The following is an 18,880-nucleotide window of genomic DNA, read 5'->3' as shown; positions in this document are numbered from 1 at the left end:
AAAAATGCCGGTGGACATTCTAGACAGAACTTATTTATGTGAATGATAGCTTTTTAAGGGATTCATTCCACTCTAAACTTGGCTCAACAGAATGAAATTGATGTGACAGACTACAAATCTATTTGTCTGCACAATAAAAGGAGGGTTTTGTATGAATTAAAAAACTATATTGTAAAAGCAGCTCTTACATGTTTGCTTCATATCCATGTGTATGGACAGGGAGGGTGATTTTCTGCCATCTTTATTGAATAAATACAGCGGTTTATGATTCAGATGACTGCACGTGGTTAAGAGACTGAAACAAAGTTGTGCATTTTTATCCTTTCTCTTTGCAAATAGTTACTTCTTACTTTGGAGAATTCTGGTCTAAACCTATGCCCAAAGTTTGATAAGTAAATTGACCACCTTAAAACAAGTGTATAATATTGAAAGGTGTGATTATTCACTTTGAATTACTCTTAAACACTAACCCAGGGGTGTCAAACTCAAATACACAGTGGGCCAAAATTCAAAACTGGAACAGCGTCGCAGGCTAACATTAATATTTATTGAAAAAAAAAAAATCTTCCTCTAGATATAAGAATGAATCTTTTCTTATGGACTCAAACAAGTTTTGCTGAAAAACTGAATATGGAACAAGCAAAGCTTAATACTAAACAATATATATATATTAGCTGTACAATACCAGTAGGCCAGCTCTAATAGTAATTTGGTATGGCTTTGTGGGCCAAATGTAATTAGGCTGTGGGCCAAATTTGGCCCGCGGGCCAGAGTTTGACACCTATGCACTAGCCCATTTAACTAATTCAGTTGCTTTTGAAGGTAAGATTGTAACATGCACCCAGTTAAAATTGCATTGAGTGCATTTGCAGGCAGCATATTCTTTTAATATTAATTATGTGGCACTGTGCACATAACATGATGACTGGGGGTTGAGCCCCCCTAGAACTCTGAACCTAGATTCGCCCCTGAATCTCAATGAAAGTGACCTAAATTGAAAACAAAAATTCAAAGTGAAAAAGAAAATATATATATATCAGAAAATACAAAACTATGAAACTATTCCTTTTCATAAATAGGGGAAAAACTTCTTAAAATCACAGTTCAGGAGGCTATCAGTGTGCAACACTTCATTTTGGAAAACAAAAGAAAAACAGCAACAAACAACTGTTTTAACAAATCCCAAAAAAGCCAATCAAAACTGACCCGCGCGTTCCCCTTGCCGATCCCGATCATACTGCCATCTATGAACTGCTACTGTCGTGAAGTGACGTGACGGCTGTGACGCGGAGGGACAGAAGCGGAAAACAGCGGGCTTGTTTGAAAAGAGGAAACCGTCTCCCTGGTTACTGACAGCCGTGTTATCCACACAGAAGTTTCATCTGGCGTTGTACAAAACAATATAACGGATGTACACGGGTGAACCCTTCAATTTCTCACAGTTCGAAGTATGTCGTGACGTTTTTTTTTCTAGCGCTCTGACTTCAGAAAGCTGTCAACACCAGAAAGAGTGTAACTCTTTATGCTTTACGTGGCTAACGCTAGCTAAGTACCGGTAATCTCAGTGTTGGTCTTCCTGGTGCTGCTGCAGGGTTGATATCTGCCTGGTTAGCAAGCGATCGAAATAGGTAAGAACTTATCAGTCCTCTGGACGCTTGCTTATTTCTTCCTCAGCTCGCGGTAGAAACCTGGAACCCCAATATGCTAACATCACATAAATAAATTCAAAGTCCCTGTCGATATGGTTTCAGTCAGCTAAAATCCTTTCCAAGTAGTTTTGTCAATCCGATGCAAAGCAGTCTAATCACATGTTGTTTAAATAGCTCAGCTGTGCCATGTTTGTTTTGATCCACTGCTGCAAGTTACTGAGATTTTTCTTTTAATATTTCATCACTACATCCCTTTTTCTTTTGCCTTCTTGCAGGTCTGAAAATGAGCTCAAAAGACGATGCTCGCACCCTGGTATTGGAGGAGCAGGTGAAGACTTTATCAGATGAGCTTTTGCAATGCCAGGTGTGTGAATGCATTTTGTTTTGGGTTTTTGTTTTAAAGCCATGTGCACACACTTCTGTACTTTATCACTGCTCATTGTACAATGTTGGATTTAGTTAAAAGTAGGAGAAAAAAAACCATTTGATTTCCCTAAAATAGGGATTTGTCCAGATTACTTGAGTATAACATCGTTACAACCCTTATCACTACATCACTGTTACAAACAAAGCGTTCATTTGGCTGTGATTTCTACATAACTCTTGTCAGTGTTAAAAAGTGTAACTCACTATATTTATCTTTACTTTATTTATCACTATGACTGTGACTTTTTTTCAGACTACATATGTATCACACAGTTGTCAGCACCTTTTACTCTCCAGGCTGAGCATTCTTTTTTTTTCAATTCTCACTCACTGCTATAAATTGTGGACCTTCATTAATTTCAAAATTAAGTAATTACTGTTAATTTGATCTCTGTGTGTTGCATACCAGCCATGTCACCAGACTTTATTTAATATAAAATGAGGATTGATGAAAGATAAGCATGAGAATAGAATTTCGAGGTCTGTGAATGACTAGCAGGAAAACCACCCCTTTACATGATGCTACTTGTGATTTTAAAATAAAGCACATTTGACTGACTAGATAAAGCATATTTATCTCCCTCATACATATGTAAATGTACTGATTATACCCTTAATGAATGTCTAGCACAGACAGGAAAAAGTGTGGAGGGCCCCCGTCAGATAATACACACACAGGCACGACATGCTCATGAGCAGATTTCCAAAGGCTTTCATGTTCACTTTGTGAGTCAGTGATTGAGGGAGTCCTTGCATACTCACCACCAGGTGGTGTCTAATAACATGAGTGAATTGATCCCAGCATTTCTCACTTTGTGTATCCACACCACCTTGCTACACAGGTAGGCAGACAGCTGTGGGGTTCAGCAGATGAGGTGTTACATTTGAGTTTTGTAATAGAAGTAGAAATATAAACCACCTAACATGTTGGGCACAAACATTCGTTGTGCTGCTGTTTGTGTGTAACCACATGTGCGCCTGTTACCTTATTTATCCTCTGCATAAACTTTGGTTTGACTTCGGGAGCCAATTTTCAAGTGTTTATTCAGTGAGAGAACACAAAGGCATCAGAGTGGAGTGAATCCATGTATTGGTGTATGTGATTAAATAAACAAAAGAAACATATTGTGTCTTCTGCAAATGCACCGGTAGTCAGTGTGAGTAAGTGACAGCTGAAATAACTTTGCCGGAGACAAGAGGGGAAAAAATCCCCACGACTGTAATAAAAATGTTTATGTAACTGGTTTTGTTAACCTGGGGTTTATTTACTAGAGCTGTTTGTCGAATGATAGAGATGACAGGAAAGTGGAGAGATTTCTGTCAAAGGAAACAAACTTTTCTTGTTCACTGCATGCAGACTGATTATGGTTATGTGGGTAATCATTCTCCAGAGGCCCATTCTTAGTCTTGCCTTGACACACCTTAAAAAAAGAAAGAAAAAGAATTATGTATGAGTGATGAAACAGTATGAAAGTCATTGAATAAAAAGTGAGACAATTATTTGGCGAGTAAATTTATTTTTAAGACAAAGTCGTGTCATCTGATAATGTTAGTTTTGCAAATTTTCTCCATGAATTTTGCCCCAAGAAAATATTAGCCAAGCAAAACCCTCTCTGACATCTAATTTTTGTAATACCGTGATTAGATTGTTTCTCTCAGGGTATTCCGGCTTCCTCCCACGGTTCAAAGACATGTGCGTTAGGTTAACTGGTGATCCTAAATCGGCCGTAGATGTGTGTCTCTGTGTCATCCCTGAGAAAGACTAGCGACCTGCCCTGGAATAGCCTCCAACCCAACAACCTTGAAATGGATAAGAGTAGGCCTTTTGCCTGCAAACTTTAACATTTGATTGCACCTTTAAACTTAAAAACCATTATAAAAAATGTTATTCTCACTTGTATTTAGGACTACGCGCTGTATATTTTGTTCACTTCAGACTCACTTATATTGAGCTGACACGAAAGCCATCTTTGGTGGTCTTATCTGGAGTAGATCACTGATTCTGCATATCTGAGGACGTTAAGTTCTACCGTGCACAATTTAAATTGTGGCATTTGAATACTACTGATGTCTTAAGTCTCTTGCATGATTACTTCAGGACAGCCATTAACTACAAAGACACTCATCTGTCAGCCAGCAAATGTTCCTGCTAGACCATGCTAATTTTACTAATATGTGCTGAATTCCAGTGGCTCTCGCTCTCTCTCTGGTATGTTTAGCTCGTGGTGTTTCAGTTTCTAGATTCCAAATGAATAATTCAGCCATCATCAAACACATATTCAGTGCATCTTTAAGTACGCATACGGCCGAGGAGAGCTCTTGATGAGGGTCCTGACTGAACATTTGTCCATGGAAGGGCTAATGGCAGCCAAAGGCCAGGCAGAGGGAGACCATGTATTTCAAGTAAACCATGCTGCCTAATTTAATCGTTAGCTGCATTCCAGGGTTGATTTGGTGAGATCTCTATCCCCGCTTCACCCCGCTCCCGATCTGTGTATCCACACACCAAAACACACAGATGCGCATCGAGACAGAGATCTACAGTCCTTCCACTTTATATGTTCAGCTCATGGTCTTATCAAGGTCTGCTTCTGCCACTTCAGTAAATAATTGATTAGACACTTTTGAGAAGGGGGTTAAAATTCATGTGCTAATTGGAGACCAGTAGATTCCAGTGGGAGGGATGACTTTTATCTTATGATGATGTGAACATAATTTATCAGATAATTTTATATTAAGTCGATTTGGTATAATTCTGTCTTTTAATGTCAGAAAATGTAGTTTTTAGATGTCCCTCATTAAATGTAATGTAGCTTAAAAATGTTTGAAAAACCAGCAAGACAATTTGAATTGGAAATGTGTCAGGGGCTGGCTGGGTTTTTCTGCTTGAAGATGACTCTCTCTGTCATCAGTTTTGAGTTTCTTTGGGGCTAGTTACTTTGGAGCTGTAGTGGAAAACATATCCGGAGAGCAATTGATTAATAAAGAAAAATGCAAGCTCGACTGCTGTGTTTTGATTTGGATCCCTGCTCTCCCCAGTCATAAATAGTGCATAATGACAAGTGTCAACGCTCGCTCCCCTTGAGTCGAAGGTCACATCTCAGCGATGGAGATTGCCGCTAGAGAGAGGTTCATGATTAGAGAGGGCAGGACAGATGAAAAAAATATTATATATTTATATTTTTACAAGTTCTTTAAATTATTGATTGACTTCCCCCAGTTGTCATATGCTAATGTCACTGAGCATCCAAATTTTTTGTTTCTCACTGAAAAAGGGCTGTAATGTGTTGCTGCTTTTCCTTTTAGGGGCTTATCAAATGCAAATTTTATCATCGCATTTCTCAAAAATAATTTCTCTTCACTTGCTGAATCCTTTACTCTCACAGGCAGACAAGGAGTTTGTGTGGTCTCTGTGGAAAAGGCTGCAAGTGGCAAATCCAGACTTGACCCAGGCTGTCAGTTTGGTGGTTGAGCGGTGAGTGGATTCATCTTTCACATTGCTACCTGAGAGGCTCAGCAGACGAACCTTCCCCTTATCTCGCAAGTGAAGAGAAGCAAGTGTGTGTGTGTGTGTGTGTGTGTGTGTGTGTGTGTGTGTGTGTGTGTGTGTGTGTGTGTGTGTGTGTGTGTGTGTGTGTGTGTGAAAGTCGTTCAAGGGGTGTTTAAAGCACCTTGGCCGTTCTACTGGGGTTATGACGGAATCTGGTGCAGATGCTGATTTAAGCCCTCTTATCCCTGGTCTAGCAGTTCAAACAGTGGAAACCCTTTTAATGAAAACACTCTTCCACTGCTGCTCACATGCTGGACAGTTGAAACAGTCCTGCCAAATACTTGTCTTTACTGGATAAATTGCGAGATTGAATATGACCTCTTTTGCAGGATGGCTAAGCTCCATTGAGAACAGTGGCATGGGAACTTGTAGGAAAAGACACATCTGGAGAAATGAATTGCGTTCCTCTTATGATTAAAAAAAAAAACACCCAAAAAACATAACGAGACTCTGATTTATCGCTGAAGTTTGAAAGCTGTTTATTCACGCGTTCCAGCTGCCATTAAATTTTGTGTAAAGCTTTATTTAGTACTTAGGTTTTACTGACTTTTTTCTTTAGGGGATACATTAAATCATATTTTCTTCCTCACTGGTGCACATCGCATACTTTGAGGTCTGTCAGTTGTTAGTAGACCCTTAATAGAGGTAAAAACACAGTGCAGCAGCAGAGTGCTCCTCAGTACCTGTGCCTCTCATTTCTACTCCACACCCACTTGAGTTCCCCTTAGGAAACCCATCAAAGTGGGTTAGTCCGCTGAGACAGGTGGGGCAACATGCACCCAGAGAGTGTATGTGTATTGTATCACCTGATGCGCAAGAGGATATTGACATGGTAATTGTGTCGACTCCAGTCAAGCGCTGTCGTCCACTGGGAGCCGCCATTCATCCCTCCCTCCCCTTCCTGTGTGGATCTTGTAGAGTGATTGGTTGGATGCTCAGGACATGGTGAACATAGTCCAATATATGAGGAGATGCAGCTAGGCCTGCCTGCGTTCCTGCCCCCTCCAGGGACACCAGATACTTATTTCAGTGTGTACCAGGGGAGAGGGCTGATCAGAAGAGGCAAAGAGACGATAGAGAAGGCCTCAAAGACCTGAGGTGTAGAAGAAGCAGCTGATGAGCGGAGGGAACAGATGGTCCCCGGTGGTTCGGAGTAGTTGAAACAAGCAGGTCCCCAATTGCAGACTTGTTTGTGTCTCCGCAAAAGTTCATTATGATAAAAGAGGTAGTAGTGGGCTTGAGAGGTTTAAACTTTGCTGTATTGTTGCTCTGTAATTCTGCTTAAGTAGCCAGTGAGTAAAAAAAGTTTTTCTTTTCATTTTCTTACAGTTTAGCATTATTAAATATTAAAATAATGATGAGAACACTGGCGACATGTTAAGGCAAAATAATCTTTTTTTGATGAGTGCAGCAGGTGATCAATAATTAAACATTTGGAGTTGAAACCGATAAACTTTTGTCCAAGAACTTGCCCTCTGGGGCAAAATTCAGTGTTTTGACCTTTCCAGAGTAGCCAGCAGATATTTGGAAAAGGGATTGTTGATATCTGGGCCAAGAATTTCCTTTTCCGTGTGTTCACAGTCGAACTATGAATGTAGATGAATTTTTGAAAAAAGTGAAATCACTATCAGATGATAGCTCATGGTTTTCACCTGCATGCAGCCAATGCTCACTCATAAACTCATAAACCAGAGAACTTCCTATACTGAAAATCTCATTTGTAATGAAATCAATGAGTTCTTCATGCTTATTTTTATATGTAGCATCTGTTTATAGAGAAAAGTTAGAAATCGATGTGTTTCAAGCCAGTAAGATTGGACAGAATCTTGAGTGTAAGCTAAATAGTTAAAGCTATTCTTCTGTACGCTCTCAAGTCCTTAATCGTTGCTGACTATTTACACATGTATATTCTGTGTATTTACTCTTCCTTCTAGTGAGAAGCACAAAGCTGAGATTAAGGACAGGAAAGTGTTGGAGATCCTTCAGTCGAAAGACTACAAGATTCAAGAGTTGGAACAGGTATCATAATGTTTTCCTTAACCGGCTTTAACTTTCTAATGCAAACAACTTTTCTTTATGAACATCAGCAAGTCAGTTTCTTTTTTCGCTGCTGGCCTGCTGTCAGATCTGATCACAGGAATTCAAATTGTCACGACGCAGTTTAAATATGTTGAAAATGTTCAAAAAGTGCTGATGCACAAAACAAATTTACAGAGTTTTATGCAAAAACAAAAATCATCACACTTCTGCACACTCACAGAAGTGTGTGGCTGCTGTGATTTACATATCAAAGTAGTCTCTTTCTCCATTTTTCTCACACATCATTATGTTTCCTTGCGTCATATGATTATTATAATTAGGAAAAAAATATTCAAAAGGCGCCACTTTAATGAGTAAGGATGTCCTCACACTAAGCACGGTTACTTTGTACCCTGCCTGAGCACAATCACCTTCCCTGCCCACTTCCCACTGGCCTGTGCTGACACTGCCCTTAATGATCCGACCCAAGTTCACATCAGTTTGTCTCGGAGTGTCAACTCGTCTCTCTTTCTTGAAAAAGCGCTCTGGTAGTACACAATGGGCTCATGAGTGCTTGTGAATGAGCTTTTTATGAATATTGTGGCTACAATGGGGTTGTGGTGACACACTGCGCTCTCACGTGTTTATTAATGAGTTGGCAGAATGATTTCTAATGGAGACAGCTGCTACTCCGGAGTGTGCATACATAGCAATCATGCTACATGCATACTGTGCTCAAGTCCAAATGAACTATGCCTGGGTTCTCCTCTAAGTGGGCCAGGGTACCGGCACATTACACACCACTTACACTAGTCAAGCAAACTTCACCTTAGGGGTCAAACTCGCTTGGCCACAGAAAGGATCAGTTAATGTGAGTGCCCCCTCAATCCTAGCACAAGACTTGAGGAACACATCCAGTACATATAAACCTAAAAATTTAGGTTTGGGTTTTTTTCTACTTTTTCCCCCCAATAAGCATTGCAATAAGCCCATACCCTGTGTACATATTGTACACACACGTACATGTACAGCTTCAGTTTCCACGATTAACAAACTGCTCCCAAGTTCCTGCATCGTGTACTGAGCTAAAAGTTAGCTTACCCGGTGGTTGCAAACCAATTTTCCTTTCGAATGTAGAAGCACCACCAACCCTGACTTCACAACAATGAAACTGTAAAACCTGTAGTACTACCACAGTTATGTATTTGTGACTGACTAAATAAGCCATACACGAAACAGTGACCAGGCTCTGTCCTTGAGCATGCTGCTGGCATCTTTGTTGTTCTGCCAGCGATTGATGAATGGCTTTACCTTGGTAGGGAACAAAATAAAGCTTGTTTTCCCTTGTTTTTCCAACTGCTACTGGAATGCGCTCAACTTGGAAGTGACGTTGCTCCCAGCTCTGACATCCGACTTCTGCTGTAAAAGGAATGCAGCATTTATCTTCAGGCTGAGCTTGTGGTCATATGCCTTCATAGTTGACATTTAAGTTGCAGCCATTTCTAGTGGCTCTTAGTGAGTCTTTCACAGAAAGACAAAACAATCCTTGGGCTTTTTATTTCATTTTCACGGTCATTTTATTACAAACAAGCATTTTTGTCTTGCTTGTTTAACTGTCTGCTGAAACTTTCATTCATAAATGCCATAAAAATACAAATGAATACAAAATTATTATGCTGCTTTAATATTTCCCTTTAGATCTTTATCTTTCTCTCATACCTACTTTTTTTGCTCTAACCCCTGAGTTATAGTTCTTGGTGGTATGATGGCTAATGATAATGACATCACTAATGTAATTTACTCCAAATCATCATCTCTTCACCGAAGCATCTGTCAGTCTCATTCATTAGTGTCCCTCACCCAGAATGGTGCTCATTCTTAATGAGACTGGCTGTAATGGAGTCATCAGCTTGCCAGTGCTTTTTGACATTACCCTCCTCAGCAATCATAATAGTTGCTCACTGGACCAAAAAGGTATATGATTATGGTGGACTTTTTTGTGTAACATTTGTACCTTTAAGGTATAAGTCATCATAGGTGACGACTCCATTGCTGTGTTTGCAAGCTTGGCACTTACAAGCAAAAACAAATACTACTTACGGCCTTCTGAATTATCCACGTGACAGTGTGACACAAGTTTCACACTGTTGAAATGCTTTACCCTAATATACAGACATTTGATGGATATCTAGATATCTATCAAATCTGATGGATACTTTTCGGTTATTTTTTAATAGACTGAATTGATGAGGTGGTAGATAGCTGCAAATCCATCCTGTGGGGGTGGGACTTAACTGTGCTCTGTGTCTTTCAACTGCTTTTTAAGAGCTATTTAATGAACTCATTCATTTATTACTCTCATTCAGTGTAACGCCCATGTCTCAGTTTATATGAGTTTTATAGGAGGAATCCCTTTGTTTCTAAAGCCTGTTTTGCTGTACTTCTTCTGAAAAGTTCCTTGATAGCGCCGCACTCTGTGCTGTGTCATCCAGCCCTCTGACAGTCATCGTCTCATCTGCAATCTTAAGCCATACCCTCAGAGTGATTAATAGGTTTTCCTTCTTTTTTCAAGGATGTGATGGTCTGCTGAGTCCACATAGCATCTCAGATTTTTTTTCTTAATGTATCAGTTCTCCCACTTTGATTATGTTTTTTTTGTTCTTGCTGGTTTTCTTTTTTTTTTCTTTCACCTCTTTCTCTCTCTCTGCTTTTGTAACATAATTAGCGTTCATTTTTGAACTGTACTGGGAATTTTCAGACGCTAATCTTTCTGTCCTAGACCTCTTAACTTGGCGCAACCCGCTTCCCCTCCACCCTACTATTCTATCACTTGAGTGCTACTGGGGTTCAAATTGTTCTTCCCTATCTCATTATCAGCGTTTGAATTTATTTTCCGCTCTCCAGTATAAATCTATTAAAGCCCCACTGTTCTTAGCACGGCAAGCTAGGAGTTGCAAGGAACGCTAAATCCACTATCTGGATATATCTGAGCGATTTCCCTCAACATGGCAATTAATTGCATCCCAGAGCACGGTGTTATTTGAGAGAGGGGGGTGTACCCACAGAAGACTGTGGATTACCAGCCAATGCCAAACCCCAGCTGATACAGTGTTAAGAAGCCAGCCTCCTCCCACTAAGGCCATAAAGGCTGCCAAAAAACATGAAGTAAACATATAAAAAGTGGGTGGTCATTACTTTACACTATTGCTTGTTTTAAGAGCTGAAGCATTTAGTCTATTCATTGATTGTCAGGTTAGAAAATTAATGCTGATAATGTTTTTCAGCCTTTCTTTTGTCTGTACACTTAATACTTTGGGGTTTTGGACTGCTGCAAAAATATGACGCTGAATGGCATGACCTTAAGCTCCAGGAAATTCCAACAAGCATTCACTCATGCTTTGTAGATCTCATGAATAGCTCATTAATCAAGGCCAATTGATTATGAAAGCAAATATAAAAGTGATAGTCTTGTTGTTTTGTTACAACATTTTTAAAAAAATGATGGTTAAAAAAATTATATGCCTAATGTAACCTGTAGTTTTTTGGGTTTTTTTTGTTCTTTCTGTGTCACCCTGATTGCCACAGAGAGTAACCGGGCAGCAGCAGGAGATTAACGGCTTGTTACAAAGGAGGACGGCGGAAGAGGAGAGTGATTTAATGAAGAAGGAGCTGACAGCTCTGCGTGAACAACTGGTCAATAAGAGTCAGGAACTTGAGGTTGGTGGAACAAATTTTCTGTGGCAGTCGGGGCTTCTGCTTTCAAAAGTCTCTCTTCTGCGTGGCACGACAAGTCCCCCGTGGCCTTAGCCTCGGGGGTATGAATCATTTAGAAGAGAAAGAGGATTGTTCAGCCCTCTTGAACGCAATCTCAGTGTCTTTGTGTCTTCTTCTCCTGTCTCCACCCTCGCTCTGTCTCACCCTTTCTTGCTTTCAGCTTACTTTCCCGCTACGGACAACAGAGAATACTTAACAGCTGGAAAGTCTGCATGTGAGAAAGAAAGCGCGAGCCAGAGAAAAGCAGGTTGTTAACTTGCAGATAAATACTTAATGCCTCCTTCAGTGGGGGGAAAGTGAATAATGTGCATGCGATGGTGTGGCTTCTGCCTAATTATGCTTAGATGGGACATGGCTATGATTAATTGATAAAGGGATGGTCCTTACACAGTCTTGGTGGGGTCTCGTGGTGAGAAATCGTGGGGGACAGCATCAAAGGAGACCTAGGTTGAGTCTAATGGGTTTTGTAGCTAGCACCATTCTCATTAGGAGCCTGTCATTAAGGCTGGCAGACTGGCCCCTGTACCTACGTGAGCCCAGTTCTTGCAGCACGGCTCGGCCAACACCAACCAAACGCTGGCCGCGTGGGTCCAGCCATACAGCACAGGTGACCTTGGCCAATCAGCGACCCATGCAGTGGGCTCCCGCAGAAAAAGCCGTCCACTGTTTACATATTCATTTCAGCCTCAACCCCGTGGGCTGCTTCTCTTTTTGGATCTTTGCAGTTTTCTTTTTTCATTTTCTCAGTTTGAAATGCTACTTTTTCTTTTTCTCTTCTTTCGTCGCCATTGTTTATTTGGCCCTATTGACCCCCTCCCCATTCTACTCCTCACACACACACACACACACACACACACACACACGCCTTCCTTATTCAGGAAATGAAGACAAAATGTAGGAGGAAAGAGGAGGAGGAGCGGCAGGTGGTGCAGGCTCTAGAGGAGGAGAAAGAAGGATTAGCTTCCCGCTGCGCCGCCCTGCAAGCTGACCTGGAGGAGAATCAGAGGCAGGCCAACAGCCAACGAGACCAGAGGGATACTGCCCAGACCAGAATAAAGGTATGAATGTGGGGACAGGTCCACACAAATACAAAGGCACTCACACACACCTTGAACTTTCTGATCCCTCACACCCTATCCTCTTCAGCTTGTGAATATAAAAAGATCTCTGTAGCAAAGCACAGAATTAAATAAACAGGGACTGCACTCAAAGGAAGGACAAAGTTATGATTTAACGTAGGGCAGACAGATCTTCCTGAGTTGTGGTTTAAAAAAGAAAGAAAGAAAAAGAAAAACAAGAATTAAGCAGACCAAACCGAAAGTAGCTTCCATTAAGTCATTGGCCTGTTGGTTCAAGAGTTTGTGGTCAGGTGTGTTTCATTATCCAAATGCAAGCAAGTAAATTTCAGAATCTGTTGCTCTGATCATCATTACGGATCGGTGCTTCTTCTCTCTGTGAACATGAAAATTCGAGAAGACATCAACTGTGCTATTGTTTAAACATTCAACCAATCAAATTGCAGTTCTTGAAAATTGTATTTATTTATTTTTTTACATTTCAAATTTTATTTCCTAGATTCTCAGGAAGTAAAAGCTACAGAAGAACCTCACATTCCTCCCCTTCCTTATCAACTAATCATATTGAAACATATTGCTCCCCTAGTCAAATGGAATCAGACAGAGAGTCTTGAATAAGTTAGAGCTGCAGAGTAATTACTCTTGGATGGGATGAGCCCAGTGACTAGTGTATGCACATCCATCACAGCCTAAGACACTCCACTTGTTTTATGATTTTTTATTATTTTTTGTGTCATACATTGATTTGAAACTTGGTGATGGAAAATATCAGATGCGCAGGGGATACATCATGCCAATTTGTTTGACATGGCAAAGATTTATTCGGGAATTTATCATTTAATGTAGACCTGTGTGTACTGTTAAGATACACCTGCATAGTTTTAGTATTTTCTTAACTTGAACAGCGGTGGAGGAATATTCTGCAAATACAGAGCCGCAAAGATGTGTTATACGTGAAAAAAATGTGACCGATATAATTATATAATAATTTATAATAATTTCTTATAGCATTCGTCACATAATTTGCTTGATATTAATTAGCGTCGGATGAATTCAGGGTTTGGTGACCTGTACATGTTTGATGTTGTTTAATCTGCTGCAATTAAATGGTTTTTTTAAATTAAAGCAAAGCTAACTAACGCCTTGTCTGCACCTCCTATATACAAAGAAACAGCACAAAAGCACAATAAAAACATTTTCAGATCGACTGTCATGTTAGAACTAAATCTAAATTTTGCTATTCGATTACTTCACAGCAACTAGTACGGCTAGTTGCTGTGAAGTAACAAATTGTGGCCGACTTATTACAAGTGTTAAAGAAGGCATCGTAATTCAGGGCTAAGAAGTGAGACCTAGTTTCCTTGCTTTTCTGTCACTTTTTAAATTTCAGAATCATTTATTTGTTTATTTGTAGACAGACAGTCAAAGTAATGTGACAAGTGAATTATTTTAAATTTCATTGCAGAGTCAGTAAATGAAACGATGCTGGTCTGCGTTGGTTTGAGGATTTTGCCATAGAAAATAAACACTGACAAAGTTGACGTAATAATTCTAATACTTAAAGCATTTCATTTAAGGATAGCCTCTAAATTTGACAAAATCATTGTTATTACTCTTCTACACCAGGATCTAGAGGAGAAACTGCACAACACCTGTCAGGAGCTGACTGCCTTGCAGAGCCACAGTAGCAGCCTAGAAGCTCTGCTTTCCTCCAAAGACACAGAGTTGGCAACTAAACATGAACAACTTGATCACCTTTGGTAAGTTGTACCAGCTGAGATAGTGTCTCTGTTCTTGCAACATCCAAACCCTAATAGGTGATATTTATGGCTAATTTCATTAGTTAAAGTATAATTCTGTCCGCTATAGACGTACTATATGTGTATACCTCGATTTACATGGGTTACTGCATGGAGGAGTGGGTATATTGCTTCCTTCGCTGTGAGGCTTGGGGGTGACACAGATTTCTTCCACTCTGGCCCACCTAAAGCCACTTGATAAGCCCTGCATAGTGGATATGCTTTAAAAGAGAGAGAAGAGGGAACAGGGCAGGCTTTGGCTAAGCTTTAGTCGATATGATAAAAACTGTGAGAACTGTAGGAGCCTTAGTGGTAATCTCAACCTTTTTTAACTACTTTTCTGTTTTAATGCCAGAGGCAGTCTGACATGTCAGTCACACCAGGGCTATAGACTATTCTTGTGGATTTAGCAGGGTGATTAAAGATTTCCTTACAAGTTTGAGAAGCGCTTTGTGGTAATTCCACTGGTGGATACTAAACAAGATGGAAATGACCTTTTGGTGCTGATGAATTTTGGTATGTTGAGAAATGTAGCTGCTGTTGACGAAAGAAGGAAATCTGCTGTCATAAATACATTACAATAATGTAATGTGCATACAACTTTATGATTGTTATTGCTCTATAGTTTTGTTGTGCATTTAGGCATTGATGATGATAAAGGCTTATGAATTTGAGTTGCATATTTATCAAAAGTTAGACTTTTACAGCTGTAACACATGTGCTATTATCTTAAAACCCAAAAGGATTAAAACTGAGTTAATTCAGGTTCTCTGGCATACTTGTTTAAATAGTTATTTTAATATCAGTACACGACCTTTATGTTTCTCACCTTGAATACGTAGTTATAGTTATATAAAAAAATATAACTAAATCCACAATATTTAATGTAAGCAGCACATTATTGTTGTGTACTGTATGACTTTGCATAACGTGTAATGCGAGTGCCTGTGTGTAGTCGTGATTTTGCGGAAGTGCAGACGCTGTACAGACGGAGCACAGAGCATGCAGCGGAGCAGAGCCACCTGATTAAGCAACTGGAAGGACTCAACCTCGACACACAGCGAGTTCTGCGGAACCAAGAAGAGGCTCACTCTGCTGACGCTACCTCCTATCAGCAGGTACTCACAAGTACACACACACACCCAACCTCAAACTCAACAGTGTTATAACCTCTTCATCGCGCTTCACTCAGGCCTCACCAACTGTGGTGATTTATTTCCAAGCTAGCTGTAACCTACAATTATTTTTGTGTCTGCCAGAAAATCATTTTTTCTCGAAGTCTCCTGTTACTGTGACTGGGTTTGCAGCATACTACTTTGCCATGCACGTGGAGGAATCATAGAGAAAGACATTTTGCAAACATAAATCATTTGGGACACGTGTTGTTAACAACTTCTTTTCCCTATTTAGATTATTTAGCTTATCCTAATTTTTCTATTACTGAATATAACAGTCTTAATGTCACCTAATGAGTGGTTTTTGTCATTTTTCTCCCATCGATCTGACCCTTCCATTCCCTCTTGCTTGGATTTTAAACCTCTCTGGCTTATATATATTTGTTGACAGCTATACAAAGAGTTGAGTCAGTGCTACCAGGCTCTCGTGTCTAGTGAGGCCAAGCTCCGCCAGAGTCACCAGGAGCTGAGCAGCCAGCTGGCGCAGAAAGACCAACAGATCTTAGAACTCCAAGCTGGCCTACAACAGCAGCAGCAGGAACAAATACAACTTCAACAGGAGCTGCAGCTGCAACAACAGCCTCAGCTAACAGCCATTTATCCCTCTCCTCAAAAACAAACCAACTTTAAGGTAAGGACTATTCTCATTCTTCACTATGTCTTCCAAAAAGGCCTTAATGATCAAATGCATAAAAACATCTTAGTATAGCAAGTATGCCAATCTATGATATGCATTTGTTTCACAACAAACACATTATAGTTTGATAATTCTGTCAATTGCTTGCCTGGACTTAATATCTAATTGTCCCAAGGTACAGAGATGTCAATGTGTAGGTGGACCTGCAGGCACAGTAATAACTGACTGGCCCCAGCATGGCCTGTGGTGGTGGTCTTTAACTCAGAATCATTCGTTTGATATTGCTCTAGTTCACCCTTGATCTATCCATCTCTCTGAGCACCAGTGTCTTTTATGTCCGCTATCTGATCTTCTCTCACCGCCAGTCCTAGGCATATGCGCACTCTCTGAATAACATACTTTAGATATCGCCTTTCTCCCCTCCTACCCAAGTAACTGGAAGTCCTTTTAACACACGCGGGTCAGACAGCAAAGCCACGTAAGAGGTGGAGAGAGGTGATTTAATTGGAACTCCATAATGTTTTTGAAGATGATGTTAGAGTTACAATTCTACATCTGTCAGTCAGCGGGACTTTGGCTTTAGCGTTGTGCCTTTTGAACCAATCGCCCCCAAGGCAATAGAGGCCTTTAGTAACTGCTAACGATATGACGATAGGTGGTAGACCACACAGTGTCAGACACTTGGTTGGGGAAAAAATTAAAATCTTGAGACACTTTATTCCATCAGCAGTTCTCTGGCACACCACTTGACATTTTAAGGAGCCTCTCGGTCTCTTCTGCTCTACGACTTACCATTCCAGTTTCCTCCTTCAGATAACTCCATTTGATGCAGCACAAGACAATATTTTTGCAGCAGCGAAGAAATGTTTTTCTGCCTCCGCAGCGTTTAATTCGTTAATTTGATTGGCTGATTTTCTGAAAGTGCTGCTCCCAGACTGTGCAAGTTAGAAGATATCAGTTCAAATGTTAAGTGAGTTACAATGAACCTGTCTCACTTAACCCTCTTAATTTAACCAGCGGTAAAATATAAATGGATCATTTAGTCAGTAATTAAATACAGTACTGTAGTGTTCCCACAGTAATTAATACTACATTTAGAGTAGATGCAGTTAGTGCTCTGTGTGTGTAGTGTGGGCACATACACTGACTGGCCACAACATTAAAACCACTGACCGGTGAAGTGAATAACATCGATCATCTCGTTACAATGCAGTGTGCTGCTGGGAAATTCTGGGTATTTATGCAGATGTTTTTGGGGGCTTTTAATTTTTTGTGTGTCATGCACCATTTTAAGGCAGGTAGTTTTATTGTGACTTACTGATATATGTGTGCATGTTTTCTTGTCTCTTACAGTGAAAAGTCAGCTCACACAATTCTCAGGGCTGGGACATAATTAGAAAAAAATCATATATATAACCAAAGCTAAGAATAAATGATAACTTTTGTTTACCGAACACATGTAGCTGCTGTCTGGCTGATTTGTTTTTTGTAACTTTCTTACCCGCCGACATCAAAGTGAACAGATCAGGTATCCCAAGGTATAGCGCTCAGTCAGGAGGGTTTTCTATTTCCCACTCTCTAATTTCACTGACAGGTTATGCGTACGTGTGGGTACGTCTGTCTTCATAGTTGTGTGTTTGACTGAAGGTGTGTGTGTGTGTATCCGAGCACATAATCGCGAATTCTGTAACAACTTCCTCCCGAACACCTGTTAAATTCAAATGCTCGGGTTGTTAAGGCAGATTTGATTTTAATTTTAAATGTTTTGGTGGAAGTTACTATTGGAGGTGATCAAAGTACTGATCGCAACAGGAGCACAGGGGGGGAGACACAGTGCTCATTTGAATATGGACCGGAGCGACGGCTTTGAACACCCCACCTGCAGTGGTTTTTGGTGGGGGCGGGGATAAAGGAGGGGTTGGGGTGAGAGGAATAACACCTATTGTGTGTTACATTTCCATGCCGCACACCAGGATTGTGCGTTCTCGCTTGTCTTATGCAAAGTTAACTCTTTACAGGAAGCTGAACAAGACTTTACAAAGGCTCAAATGTGGGCAGTGTGTGGCGTGACCACACAGCTCAACTCATTTTAATCAGGCTGGTTTCTACTTGAATAATGTAAATCTATTATCTGTTAAATCTATTTTTGTTATTTATCCACAAATTAAAATATAAATACTACATCTATCAGTCTGTCTCTCTAAGATCTATATTTGTATGTAGATAGATTGTCACCATTTTTTAGTACATCAAAAGTCAGCTAATTGCTCCTGTGCTTAGGTAGTTGTCCAGTGTGTGGGTATTTGCCTGTGTTTGAGTTTATAAAGTGGTGCAAACATCTCCATGTCAGGCTGTAGATGGCCCGATGCCCTGATCTTCTAGCTTTAGGGCCTGGCTGATCATCAGGCACCTGGATGACCTCCATGCACAACGAGCTGCTGTGAAATTGCCAGGTTAGGGAGGCTTGGGTTGCCAGGTTGGGTGGTCACCATCGCAATCTAGATGCAAAGCAGGCTCCCTCATTAGCGGACAGAAAACTAGCTAGTCTGAACATTTCATTATTCAGAAGCGTTTAACTGCATCGTTTGTATTTACTGTAGTTTAGTTAGAGTTTGGCTACTATCAGAGCCGAGCTGTGATTAAAGACCAACATTAGAATCCACAGCAGACCTCAGGCTTTCTGGAATCATCACCGCAGTAAATGAGTGGTAAGTTGTTAATTATGTGGGCAGTCATTCAAAGCAGTGGTTACTCTCTCATCAACATTGGAAAGAG

General features: G+C 40.4%; 1 protein-coding gene across 3 annotated transcripts in view; it reads left to right on the top strand.

The window, feature by feature from the left end:
- The first annotated feature begins 1,308 nt into the window (after positions 1–1,308).
- cntln (centlein, centrosomal protein) overlaps positions 1,309–18,880 on the top strand; it is a 92,395-nt gene continuing 74,823 nt past the window's right edge. For 2 of the 3 annotated variants that reach the window (XM_086295501.1, XM_086295502.1), the window contains exons 1-9: positions 1,309–1,628; positions 1,925–2,013; positions 5,462–5,550; positions 7,560–7,644; positions 11,230–11,361; positions 12,297–12,476; positions 14,121–14,254; positions 15,249–15,411; positions 15,860–16,099. In XM_086295501.1, the coding sequence (XP_086151627.1) occupies positions 1,933–2,013; positions 5,462–5,550; positions 7,560–7,644; positions 11,230–11,361; positions 12,297–12,476; positions 14,121–14,254; positions 15,249–15,411; positions 15,860–16,099 (1,104 nt within the window). In that variant the 5' untranslated portion in view covers positions 1,309–1,628; positions 1,925–1,932. The remainder of the gene's footprint in view (positions 1,629–1,924; positions 2,014–5,461; positions 5,551–7,559; positions 7,645–11,229; positions 11,362–12,296; positions 12,477–14,120; positions 14,255–15,248; positions 15,412–15,859; positions 16,100–18,880) is intronic. The other variant, XM_086295503.1, reaches the window with a different exon arrangement.

The sequence above is a fragment of the Aulonocara sp. 'chitande type north' Nkhata Bay genome, linkage group LG6 (assembly GCF_057382095.1).
Source record: "Aulonocara sp. 'chitande type north' Nkhata Bay isolate Kocher_YH1m ecotype deep benthic linkage group LG6, A_spYH_male_GT1.1, whole genome shotgun sequence".
NCBI lineage: Eukaryota > Metazoa > Chordata > Actinopteri > Cichliformes > Cichlidae > Aulonocara > Aulonocara sp. 'chitande type north' Nkhata Bay.
Note: the sequence above shows the minus strand (reverse complement) of the source record. Positions and strands in the feature narration are given on the sequence as shown.